Raw genomic sequence first — 13,997 nt, 5'->3', positions numbered from 1 at the left:
TTAACATTTCAGTCATTGAAGGGCATTGAGTTGTAGGTCATTTCCAAATCAGGCACATGATTTTCTGTCTTAAAAATACTGCTATGAGTAGGCAAAATTTCATAAGCTTCATTTGTGAGGCTACAGACACACAAGGTAAAAAGTGCCATGCCCAAACAGAAACACAATTTTAGATTTTCAAGAAGCCCCTGATTTGGCTCCAGGGCACATGGCACATAGGTAGGGATGTACCTGGGCATGTCGGGATTGACCTGTTGGCTCATATTCCACTTTTGACGTGGTCATAAAGGGAGTGTGTGTGTTAAATGATTGCTATGTATCTTACCTACAGATGTGAAGGCATCAGTGATGAATGTGAGTTTTACCCACACCTGGGTTCATATGTGGCAGGGATGGTGGGCTGCCAAGTTTATCTTAATGTATTATGACCTGGATAGATTTTTATCAACCAGACAAAAATTTGAGTTGCCTGGGAAGAAAAAACTTCAGTTGAGAAAATGTTTCTGTTGGATTGGCCTGTAGGCCAGTCTGTGTGGGTTTTACTGATTAATGATTGATTGGGAGATCCCAGCTCACTGGAGGGCATGCCACCCCCTGGAGTGGCAGTCCCGAATGTTACAAGAAAGCAGGCTGAGGAAACCATGAAGAATAAGACAGTAAATAGCACCCTCCATGGCCTTTACTTCAGTTTGTGTCTCCAGGTTGCTGCCTTGAGTTCCTGCCTTGCCTTCCTTTAATGGTGGGTTGCCAACTATAAAATTCAATAAACCCTTTCCTCCTAAGGTGCTTTCTGTCACAGCAATAGACAGCAAACTAAGACAGATTATAGACCACATGAACTAATGTCGTATTTGTCCAGTTTGGTGCCTCCTGTGGTTATGAACCTACAGAGTAGAGCTAGAAACCCACTGTAAGCAGCAGGAATTGTGACAGAAATATCAGTGCAGTGAGTCTCAGAAAACATGCATTTTCTCTTAAAATGTGAAGCCCTAAAGCAGGGAGAGAAAGATCTGTGGAGCAGATAAGAACAAATAGATGTACTCTCTGAGAATTCAACTGGAAATTGTCATCCAGTCTTTTGGAATCCCTAAACTACCTACACCCATCCTACAAAGGGTGGAGGAAGGATTTGAGCATATCAGTCCTTGACAGAGCACACTGTGGGCCACAGAGAGCAGGCTGCAAGCTGTTTCAGGCTGATTGTGCGATATGCCATGAACGGTTTGGAATAATCCATCCAAAGTAAATGTCAGCTCTCTGTACATGCATTCAGCTTTTTTAAAAATATGAAAGAGATTTGGGCAATTGGAGACAGTCATACTCATGGAAATATGGGGCTAGCTATAAGTTTTGCTGACTTAAAATTTTCTTCAGAAGAAGAGAAAATTCTTACATTCACAAAATCTTACACAGTACCTCATTCATGAAACATGTTTATTGAATTCTTCCTGTGTACTAAGTGCTATCTGTCACACTGTAGCAAATGCGACTGTTCCTTCAGATAGATGCTCCTAAGGGGCTTAAGTGCATGCAGATGTGGACTAACTGCTAACTGGTGAGGAGGTGGCTGAACTTTTGAGACAGCACAGTAGAAGCACAGGGCTCTACCATGAAGGTTTACAGGAAGCTGAAGCCAGGCAGGGCTAAGTCCCCAAGCTCAAAGCCATAGCTTTAAGATCTAGAAACAGAAGTATGGGATGTACATTGAAAGGGTGTAGTTTCCAGGTGTTTTCTATGAACAGATGTATCATTAATGAGAAAATTGATAGTAAGTTATAATTTATATAAAAACAAGGGGCTTGAGGTGAGAGATCCTTCCAAGCTGACAGCGCCATGGTGCATAGGTTGTGAAGTAAGCTAAAGAGAGTGAGAGGGCAGGGAAAGGAGAGACGTTGTTGAGGCAGGGCCTGGCACACATTTAACTGCTTATGGAAACTGCTCACTTGTTTAAAGGTATCTGTTGGGTGTGGCTCACTGTATTAGCATTACAAATTCTGAGTAAAGTGTTTAACTACTGTGCCCTGCCCATGTCACTCTATTGAGGACAAGCTTGCCATAGGCATGGCTTACCATGGACACACTAGACATCTGTTGAGAACTCACTGGCTTTTTAAACCTGTTGTTAGCTGATGAGTAGAGAGAGGCATGTCCAAGCATGGCACAGAATGGGAAGTACTGTAGCAGGTGGCTATGGGATTGTGTGTCAGAGAGAGTACAAGTAGCTAAAGTGAAAGTGATGGGCTGTGACTCAGAGGTGAAGCGACGTCCTCTTCTGTAAAGCCTGAGCATTCTCAACCTTGAAGAACAGAGTTTAGCATGTTCAGCTTCAAGTTGTCCAGTGTTTGTGGGAGAGGCTGCCTGTGGAGTGGGTAGGTTGGAGGAGTCACAGGAACCAAGGGGTTTGAGCAGGAATGAAGAGAGATGGGATATGTTCTGGGATTGAAGAGAGACTGGGACACATTTTACAAGGGCTGAAATGCAGAGGGCATCAAGGTGAGATGTAGTCCTAGCTCTCAGGATGTGGAGGGAGCATGGTCAGAAGATCCAGGCCAGCCTGGCCTACAAGGACATATTTTCACAATAAACACAAACAAGATAACTAGACTAGATAGATAAATATGAAGGCAGTTCTTTAGGCTTGAGTGTGTGTATGTGTGTGTGTGTGTGTATGTGTGTGTGTGCGTGTATGTGTGTATATGTGTGTGTGTGTGCATGTAAGCATGTGTGTAGGAGTGGTAAGTGTGTAGAATCACAGAGAGTGTGTGATCCTTTGTGACTGTTTTCTTCTACTTAGCTTGCATGGTGTAGTGTCTCTCAGTAATACACTTATGCCTTTTAACCAAATAATATTCCGAAGTGTGAATGAATCTCTGATATGGTGTTCTATCCATACTTTAGCTGTTTTCATTCTGTCTATCATGAAAACTGCTCCTCAAAACAGATGCAAGTTTTTAGGAGTGAATCCTTCCACCTTTCCTGGTGTACTGTGACAATAGGAGCTCTGTGTCTATGCATGACCCCTGGAAGGATGGCAACCTGTGTTCTAAAGTGGTTCCAATAGAGCACACTCCATTTGCCCTGCGAGTGGCCTCCTGGGTCTCCACTTCATTCCTTCTTGGTTGTGGGCAACCTAGCAGGTGTGAAGAAGCACCTCACAGATTGTGATCTCACTGACATCTAATGGTGTAAGCTTTTTTTGTGGATGTGTGTTCATCGGCCATTTGAACGTTCTTCATGAGGATTCTAATCAGTTCATTTGCCCAATTTTTGTCTTTTTATTATTAAATTGTAGGGATTCTTCATGTATTCCAGGTATAAAGTTCCCTCTCAAAGATATGTGATTATGAAAATTTCTCCCATTTGGGGGTTGTCTTTTCACTTTCTTAAGGGTGTTCTTCGAAGCATGAATGTTTCCTACTTTGAAAAAGTCAACGTTATTGTCTTATCACTTGAGTTTTGCTGTTATATCTAAAATGCCAATGTCTGAAGCTAGGTAACAGAAACTATCATCTGTGTTTTCTCCTGGGTGGGGAGGTCCTGAAATGTTACTCTTATTCAAGTTAAGAGTCTATTTTTAGTTAACTTTTATATGACAATTTGTATTATTTCAATCATTTTTAATTCAGTGCATCCTGTTTTATGGCGACATTATCCTCTCTGCTGGAAATATGCCCTGCTTAGGCGGGAGGAATTTTCACTCTGCTCTTGGGTGTGGAGGAATGCTCTGCAAATGTCTGCTAGGTTCCTTGAGTTGAGTCTGACTGGCTCCCACTCTTCATCCCCTGCCCAGTTGTTCCCCCAGTTGTTGGGACACCATGGAACTCAAGTGACATTTCATCGGCTCCTCCCTGTGATCCCTGCTGTAGTTCATGGTGCTGCACTTAGTTTTGGTGGTGTGGAGTACGCTGCCACTCTCCAGGCATTTGATATATTTCATGGTGTATTTAGTTGTGTTGTATCACTTGTGTTTATAAACAGGCCACCTTCAGGACCTGTGCTGTTGTTGCACAATAAAACACTCATTCTCTATCAAGTTAATTACAGCTTCAGCAACACTGTTGGTGTGATAATTTATTATGGGCAACTGACACATACAAATAAGAATACTTATTCAAAGCATTGTAACTCGCAAATTATGGAAAGCCTGTCCTACAGTATTTATTTATGCAGAAAGCTGTTATTCTTATCCTAATAAGGCCAAGGGAGGAGAAGATTTTCCAAATTCCATAATAACATGGATAGAAATAACAATGCCATTTAACTTTTTTTTTCTTCAGAAGGTAGTCCTTCTTAGAAACAGGTGAAAGCTTCCTCCCAGGGGAAAAATAAAACAACTTCTTGTTTACAGTGATGGAGAGTTTTGCATGTTAAATATTAAGCTGAAACTTCAAGGTTCTGAATATTAATAGCTCCATGGTGAGATGAGCATTCTTTTCTTAGAGATGGGTAGTCATGGACAGAGAGCCAGTTTCAACAAAGTGGGTTTCTATTTTACAGAGTGAGAGTCTTTTGTGTAAATGTCTTAATTAATACAATGTGGGCGTGCTGTTCACACCTTGGTCAAGATCTCTAGAAAGCACAAAAGACAGTCAAGGTCACATCTGATCTTTCTATTGCTGCAGAAGTGGTGTCCATCCTTCAGGTTAACAGGGTTACTTGTTGCTCTCACTACCAAGACCAAATGAATGACAAGGCAACTCAAGGGAGAAGGTCTTACTTGTCTCACCATAGAGAGTGCCCTGGTAGAGGGACCTTGCTCATATCTGGGCATAGCAGAAAGCACAGCTGGATAGAATTGGGACCAGGCCATTCTTTGGGGACCCACTTCCTCAATGAAGATAAAACCTCTTAAAAGCCCTACAACCTTCCAAACAGTGCCACCATCTGGAGAAGGTGTTCAAATGGAAGCCTGTGAAGGGTGGAAGTCAAAGGAGGGAGGGGAAGGGATTTGAGGATGAACATTTTGCTGAATAGTTCTCAGCATGTTATGAGTAAGACAACTATTCAGCAAAAAACTCTGATGTTAAGTAATGAAAGCATATTTTCATATCTGATGTCCTACAGACTGGGAGAGAGCTGGATGGGGCAGTCTTGTCCTAAGGCTGTGATATGGACGGGCCTGATGCATTCCCAATCATGGCTGAAAGTCAGGATTAGATCAGAGCCATAGGACCAGAGAGTGGCTTCTAGAAACCATCTAGACTGACTTCCTTGCCCCATTGATGTTCAGATCTCTTTCTCTTTTTTTCTTTCTTTTTTATTTTATTATATTTGTGTTTTAATTTTACACATCAGCCATGGGTTCCCCCATCTTTCCCCCATCCCCTCCCCTCCATTCCCATCTCCTCCAGGGCCAAGACTTCCCTGGGGATTCATTCAAACCTGGTGGATTCAGTACAGGCAGGTCCTGTCCCCTCCTTCCAGACTGAGCAAAGTGTCCCTGTGTAAGCCCAAGGTTTCAAACAGCCAGCTCATGCACTAAGGACAGGTCCCAGTCCCACAGCCTGGGTGCCTCCCAAACCATTCAAGCTATTCAATTGTCTCACTTATCCAGAGGGCCTGATGCAGCTGGGGGCTCCACAGCCTTTGGTTCATAATTCATGTGCTTCCTTTTGTTTGGCTATTTGTCCCTGTGCCTCTCCAATCTTGGTCTCAACAATTCATGCTCTGACAGTCCCTCCTCTTTCTCAACAATTGGACTCCTGGAGCTCCACCTGGGGCCTGGCTGAGGATCTCTGTGTCCACTTCCATCAGTTATTGGATGAGAGTCCCAGCATGACCGTTAAGGTGTTTGGCCATCAGATCTTTGTTAATCCATACAAGGAGTCCTTTTAAGAAAAGAGAACAAGCCCACTCTATTTGTAAAAAGAGTGTATCCTCCCATTTCACAGTCTGTTCTTAAGGGTTGTACTCATGACTGATGTGTCCAGTAGGCAGTCTAGTGAAATGGAAATGGCCCTGCTGTGTCGGGGAAAGCAAGAGAAATTCCATCTGACCAAAAAGAAGAGAAATCTTAGAAGAATTATGCAATAGTAAACATAAACAAAGAACTAAGATTTGTCCATTACAGAAAATAAAAAGGGGCACTTCCTTTCACCAGAAAAGAATCTGAGAGAGGACCATATATACTGCCTTGCAGAGACTTGTCTGGCAAAATCACTCTTCTGTTTGTCCTTAGGAGAGGGTTTCCCCATAGGGTAGATTTCTAGTCTGCTAAAGCACCTAGCTCCCACTAGACCTTTGCAAATTAGGTGATCATTAAGGTCCCCTTTGATAAGTAAATTAAATGAGGCCTAGAGAGGAGAAAGTAATTTTCCTAAATCAGACAGCCTACTCATGAGGGAGACACAGGCTGCACCAGGTAACATTGACTTCTGGCACAAATGATCATCTCACAGAGGCTCCAGCAAAGCCTTTGGAGTTCCTTTATCATTAACAACTTTCCAGTTTTATACCCAAATTCAGACAGTGAATTTGGGCAACATAGTAAAGCACCTGAAAGTGCTGCTTTGGGGGGACTGTCTGTTGGTTGTGAGGGGTTGTTCCTGTCAGGTGAGAAAGCTCCTGGTTTGAAATGTTCCTGCCTCCCTGCACATCTGAGGGATGCCTGGGAAGTTTTTAATGTTTATTTTTCTCCCAAGGGTTAAATCCCTTTGTGTTCTGTGGAATCATCAAATACAGAAACTTCAGTAACTGATCACAATATGTACGTTTACATTCTGGCTGTATTTGCCCAACATTAGACATTAGACACAGAGAGCTGTGTTTTACCTTAGTGCTAAACGAATTTCCAAGCTGAATACCAGAGCATCACATCCGTCAGCTCACACTTGCATGTTGACTGTGTGATGACTGAGCTGATGTGGAATAAACCACGGGAGATGAACAATAGTAGGCACCAAGCACTCTTCTGTTCCTATGTGAGCATCTACCAGTATGGTACCTTGGGAAGTATGTGCCGGCTTGAGAGTTAGAGCCTTGAACACATGGTAAAATTACCAAAACAGAAACAGGATGCCTGAAATTAGAAAAGGACTTGCAGAGTATTGACTAGCGAAGACAATTTAATTTGTAAGAAAGCTTATGAAAGAAAAGAATTTATATCACGCTGTGTCAGTGAGTCAGGAGATTTGAGTATGCAATATTGATTTCCAGCATGGTCACTCTGATTTAAAGCAAGAGCTACAAAGTCTGAATTTTCAATATTTGATTGTCAGTTGGAATTATATTGAGAAAAGAAGGCACTTAAAGTCCCAGAGCCTTTGTGGAAACACAACCATTGTGGGTCATAGCTCAGGCAGAGTGTTGACAGACGGTGTTCTTCAGGTGACTTTGGAATTTCTCATCTTTCTAATGAATCAGCTCCACAAGTTTCTCTTTTCTGGTAAGATATCCCCTTTGGACACCAACCTTGATCTCAAGTTGTATTAATTTAGTGTTCTAGAGGCATAAAATTACACATTCTTACCATTCCAGTTTCATGAAATATAAATAAATGGGCAAAATATCTAATTTGCTTTTCAAAAATTAAATGTGCCTCCACATGTTTTCCATTTTTCTGTGATAATCTTAATTTCATCCTGAGTGTGTCATCAGTCTAGTCCTTTGCCCTTTCATTGTCCTTCAGAATAAACAGTTAACTGTCTGAGCTACATTGTCAGTGACCATTGTAACAGAACCCCAGAAGCCACAGAGAACCATACAGCCCCGAGCATAGTAGAGCTGGGAAAGTGTCTGTCTCTCTCTGTGTGGTCTTCCCACAGATGCACTAGGATCTTGTGCTTTCCAGGCCACTGGGATTTCCATGCGCAATTCAGAAATGATTGTGGTCTGAATCTGCTATAAAGGGGTAAACATTCTGGATGTGTCTTCATGTTTCTTTTTGTATAATTCCACCGTTCTCATTTAGAAATTTGAATGAGTTATGGAACTCAAAGAAATGTATTAAAATTTCTTGTCCCAAGAATCATTCTATTTCTGGTGAGTCTGATAAATCAAAATTCCAAGCACAAACAAGATTCCTATGGCCTTGAGTTGACTTTTCCAAAGCAACTTTTAAATTTGAAGAGTTCACTACTTTTCTGAGCAACAGTATTGTTGACAGAAAATCAAGCTGAAATTATTTGCAGAGAAGAGACAACATTGTGGAGGTGTGGTTTCCAAGTAAACACTTAGGGGACCAGTCATTTTCGTCAGATGCTTCTGAGAGCTTTTTACCCTGAATACCAGGAAGCCATTTTATGGTTCTTAATTCAAAGCAGGCTATAAAATAGAATTGTGTCCCTCAAGTTGTAAACTACTTTTGAGAAATTACCAGTTAGCTCTAATTGTTATTCCCTGGACACCAATTTTGAGAAGAAAATTTTTTACTGAATTGTGTTAAATTTAGAAATATACTATCATTAAATTGTAATTTCCCCTTGAATTCATACCAAGATAGCTTGCAAATTGGATCTGGTCTCCTCTGGTTTCCTGGGCTGTTTATCTGCATTTCAAATAACAGGCATAGCCCATCTCCTAATCAGAGTGCAGGAGCCATTTCCTTCATGGCTGGGCTTGTTCCTAGCTAGAGAACAGGGCAGGACATTGGAAGTGCAGAGTGCGTGCTCTAGGGTGGTCCACTAATAATTAGCAGGAGTGTGCCCAGGCACTGCCACATGAAGGGTCTTTGAACTTCCACACCGAAGAGGTTGGAGGGAGTTGTTTGATCACTGTATGAGGACTTATTTGAGCCCACATTTCTGGCATAACTGTTTCTTTAGTCCTATCAGACAAACGATTGTTTCCAATCTTAAAGAAAATCATGAAGCCCCAAGGAGAGAGATGGTTTGGTTGTTAAGGCGCTTGCCATCTCAGCAGCAATTCAGGACTCAAATCCGAGCACTAGAACTCATGTAAAAAGCTATGTATGTGGTGCATGCTCTTAATGTCAGCGTTGGTGGGGAAGAGACAGGGAGATCCTTAGAGATCATTGGCCAGACAGTGTAGCTGACTTGATTATCTCCAGGTTCAGGGAGAGATCCTGCCTCAAAAAATATGAAGAAGGATGACAGAGAACCCCCATATAACATGTGTCTATAAAACAAACTTGAAACACTTTGTATGCACATACAAACAATCATTGGGGTAAATATTTTCTAAGTCTGATGATATAAAATTAGTTTTTGTTTTCTATGTATTCTGCTCTGCACCTTTGGCAAATTTCTTTGTATTCATCCATCTATCCACTTTATGAATTTTATTGCATAAAACTCTCTGCTAAGCGTTCTACTAGATGTAGCAAAATGGCATGTGAGGCATCAAGAACTATGTGCTTTTTGTGTATGTATCAAAACGTGATAGGGTACCCTAAAATATGCACATATTTTATGATTTTTAATAGCACTTTGAAAAGCCAAACTGAAATAAAATCCATTTTTGTGTATCTCATTTACATGCTGTAAAGTATTTGTTCATAGTGCTTATGTACTTCAGGAAATTTTAGGCAGTTGGTAGAAAAATGAAAACAAAGAGGCAAGGGATGTTGGGATGGCAAGATGGCTCAGTGGGTACCAGCACTTGCTCCCCAGGCTGACAGCAGTAATTGCAGCCCCAGTCACTGCCCAACAGTGGAAGAAGAGAACCGCTCTCACATTGATCTCTTATCTCCACAGGTGTGTGCTCTCACACAAAATTTTAAAAAGGAATGTTGAAGAGAACCACAGTTAAGGTAGAAAAATAAATACAAAATATTTCAGTGCTTTAAGATTTATGAAATTATAATCTTATGATTGAAATCTACACAGAAGGTGTTTAGAATCTCATATTTTATAAATAAAGGATTTTTGGTTTTGGCTTTTATTTTCTTTTGTATCTGAAATATATACAGATATGTATATGTGGGTTGTTAAAGGGAAAATGAAAATATATCAAAGGTAGACTTAAGATTAATTTTGTCTATTTTATTCAAGGTACATTTTTCTGTGCACAGCATACTGACTGATAGTAAGCTAAATGAATAATTGATTTATCAGGACAAAAAATAGAACTGTATGAAATGAAACAAAGACATCTATATGCTCTGAGACAGAGAGTTTGCACTGGTCATAGACATAAATATTTTTCTTTTTCTATGGAAAGAAAATATCTAGATCATGGATTTCTGAAAACACACATTTTCCTTAGAAAAGACTTCATGTGTGAGTGGTTTTTGTTTGTTTGTTTTTTGAGAGACAATTTTCTGCAAATACCTTTTTAAAAAAATTCTAAAATAAATTTCTACCTAAAATCATAGGAAAAAAAAACCTCAAAAGGATTCCAAGACAGTTATGAAATCCAGAAAGTGGCTCTGTGGAGAGAGAGGGACTTGGGTGCCAGTTGCTCATCCAGCAGGATGCAAAGCACAGTGTGGAGAAGAAGGCAGTACTTAGAAGTCAGCCCATGCGGACACACTGGCCTAGTTCAGCATGCTTAGACTTGCTTCTTCCTTGCAAAACAGTTCTGAAATTGCTCAGTATCAACATTAATTAGGATAAGAAATTAAAATCTGTTGCCATCCAACTGGATGATATGCCAGTGATACAGGGCACATATTTAGTTGACCCTGGACAGGGTTTTAATTTTCTGCAGTCAGCTTCTAGGAAAAGCTTGTAAGGAATGGATGAAGCGATCCATATTTTCCATTGACAGCTGCCAAGACCCAACCAAAACCATCTGCCTTATTGTTATTTCCTTTAGCTAGGTTTTCTTGCCTTTCTGTGTGCGCAGCAGCCGACCAGAGCATCACCTATGACTGGGTTGTGATCGTATCACCCACTTTTAGCAACTGCTCATCTGTTCAAAGCCTTTCTTGCAAATATTTTAAAATAAAATGACATCATGTTATCCCACACTTAATTCATTGTCCTGAAATATCTGGGTGAAATATCATTGTATGCATGGGTGACTAGGAAAGAAAATTGACTGTGGAGGCAGTGTAGAGTATTTTAATGAAATAATTCTACTCATTCATTTCGAACGTCTTGATCTCTTTGACAGCAGATCACACTGCTATGGCTCTTGGCATTCTTTTGACAAATATGCTCATATTCTACCATGTGAGACACTTTTTAAATGTATCAGTGTGCAGAAAATCTGTGGAATCAGTTAACATGAGTGAAAGCAAGAATTATTTAAAAGAGTTTTAAGTAGTTTAACTGACAGGATATATGTGACCAATATCAAGACAAGCCTACAAACTGGTGTTCCTGAAATGTAAGTGCAGAGTGGGAGTTCGCACAAGATGATGAGTTGATTTCAGCTTTGATCATAGGGTCTATTTCTCCTGTTACATAAATGCCCTTGCCTTTATATACATATTATAGACATATATATATATATATATATATATATATATATATATATATGCACATATAATATAGATATTATTTTAGAAGTGAACATGAGATTCTAATTTTAAGTACTGTGCCCAAGTAATGATGATGAAATTGGATATTATCCTATTTGCAATTTAGAAATTATTTTAACGTGCCAGAGTGCCAGCCATGTAAATGAAAAATAATACAAAAGAGTAATAAGCACATTAAAATAATTCAGAAGACTTTTCTTGAATAGTAACCTTGACTTGGTCGTTAATCTTTTTGCCCATAAAAATTAGGCTAGATTATTGGTGAAATTATTAAGGCCACTCCATGTAGTTAAAAGGGAGGTTTATTTTGTGGGGTAACTTACAAATGAAGGGAGAGGTTGTAGGGTTTGGCAAAGGTATGGCGCAGTCTGGCGGTGTTCTCTGGAGAACTCTGCTCGGTCTACCTCCTGCGTCCAGGGTCCCAGCACCAAGAGAGAAACCTCCTCTCGATCCTGGGTCTTCTGCTTCCTCCTCCGCCCCGCCTTGTAGGCATGACCATTACCGAAGCCTCAATGGGGGTTGGAACTTCCAGGCCAATGCTGGGATGGCTACCCAATACACTAGATACAGTCCAGAATTAATCCTGAGAGGGGCTGAAGGGATGGCTTAGCAGATAAAACATTGGCCGTATGATTGTGAAGACCAGAGTTTGGGTCTCCCCAGCACTCATGTAAATCTAGGTGGGTGTGGTGTCAACCACTAATTACATCAGTTTGGAGGGAGAGGCTGGGATTCCTAGAGCTAGCTGGCCTACTTGACTACACCAGCTGTGTGCTCTGTGTGCAGTTGAGAGGCCCAGTGAATGAGGTGGGGGTAACCAAAGAAGACTCCCAATATCTGTGCTTGGCCTCCACAGGTGTACACATGTGAATACACACACACATACACACACACACACACACACACACACACACACACACACACACACACAGACCCATACATATCATGGGCAAACACATATATTCACCCCCACACAGACACATGCCAGCAGAAATTTTAAAATGAAAAAATCAGAAGACATTTCGATTGCTTTTTCTTTCCTCCCCTCCCTCCCTCCCTCCCTCCCTCCCTCCCTCCCTCCCTCCCTTCCTTTCTTCCTTTCTTCCATCTTCCTGTTCTTAGGTTTACAGTTCAGTCAACTAACAAATATCAGTTGTACCTTCCTCTTTTGAATGGAGCACTGAGGATTGAACTCGGACACTCATACATGCCAGGCAAGTGCTTTACACTTAATATACCCACCCAGCCCCTAATTGGTCTTTACAGGTAGAATTGCAAGAGATGATGTAGATGTAGAAATATCCTAAAACATGACCCTGGATCTTCTTCCCACCTCAATTTCTATTTCCCCCTGAAAATTTTATCCTTATTCATCAAAAACAAATCAATAGATAGATACATAGATAGATAGATAGATACATAGATAGATAGATACATAGATAGATAGATAGATAGATAGATAGATAGATAGATAAACAAATAAATAAATAAATAAAATTTTTGTGTGTGGAATCCTGGAGGCCCTGTCTGCCTGTTTGCCCATGTTGTGGCTGTTGTTTCTGCCTCCTACGAGGGGGAGATGAACAAATTTAGATTCCCTACTTTTTCCTTTATTCTTTCATTCACTCACTAGATCACATTTTTAAATTGTTCTTCTGACTGATTGCTCTTTGGCAGGATGCATTCAACACATGTTAATTCTTACTTCAAAGGTATTGAGTTATCAGTCCACAGATCCTCTTAAGAGAGTTATTGGTGATACAAGATTTTAAAATGTTAAAGTCACTTGTAAAATTGAATACTGTGTTCAAACTTCTAGGCTCAGAATGAATGGAGATGTTAGTGGTAGAGACTGTTAAAAGGTGATGGACGCAGGGCAAGATGCTGTCATCCTTTAAATATGTAGACAAGAGGATGGCTGCAGGAAGCTGAAGGCAGCTAGGATTTACTGAGTGTCTAGTGTGTCCTTGGCACTGAGCTCAGCCGTTTGCACACATTTACCCATGTCACGGCCACATCAGTAACAGCAGGGCTGCTCTGCTGAGCCAGCCCCAGGAATGAAGCTGTCAGCAGAACAGAAGGTGTGGAGGCGGAGGCTGAGGCTCGTCATCTGCTCATGACTTTGCCTGCTTTGATTTCCTGCTGAAGGTACTGGAGCAGGAGGTGACGCCTGCAGCCACAGTCGGTCTGCAATGGACCCTCAGGGCTGGACTAAGTAACAGGCAGAGGCCCAGGGACAAACAGGCAGTGCTGAATCCCTAACTCTGCCATTTCCGGGTTGTGGGACTTTGACTACCTTACATTCCCCACAGCTTTGCTTTCCTCTGCAGAAAGACTAGGAAAGAGTTATCATGGAATCTAGTGAGAAATGTTACTGACACAAATAGATGCCCAGAAGGCCAGGCTTTACACTCTGATTATTACTTACCATTTAAAAAAAAAAGTTGCCTTTTGTCCTTCAGTGTTTGGGGAGACTCTTCATCTTTATTGCCAAGATTCCCTGGAATCTGGGTTATATTCAAAGTGGCAGCAGCCAAACACCTGTCGCTTCCAGATGTTTCCCTCCTCCACCTGCAAATTCTGCTTCGAGAGATTCTGAAGAGGGCTGCAA

The 13,997-nt window shown here is 41.1% G+C and overlaps 1 protein-coding gene across 1 annotated transcript in view; it reads left to right on the top strand.

The window, feature by feature from the left end:
- Nucleotides 1–12,548, top strand: part of LOC118568929 (transmembrane protein FAM155A) — a 59,058-nt gene extending 46,510 nt beyond the window's left edge. The window contains exon 2 of the mRNA XM_036166495.1: nt 12,509–12,548. Within this exon, the coding sequence (XP_036022388.1) occupies nt 12,509–12,529 (21 nt within the window). The 3' untranslated portion in view covers nt 12,530–12,548. The remainder of the gene's footprint in view (nt 1–12,508) is intronic.
- Nucleotides 12,549–13,997: the final 1,449 nt, after the last annotated feature.

This window comes from Onychomys torridus, chromosome 17 (assembly GCF_903995425.1).
Source record: "Onychomys torridus chromosome 17, mOncTor1.1, whole genome shotgun sequence".
NCBI classification, from domain to species: domain Eukaryota; kingdom Metazoa; phylum Chordata; class Mammalia; order Rodentia; family Cricetidae; genus Onychomys; species Onychomys torridus.
The sequence above is the reverse complement of the archived record's forward strand: the minus strand, read 5'-3'. Positions and strand labels throughout refer to the sequence as shown.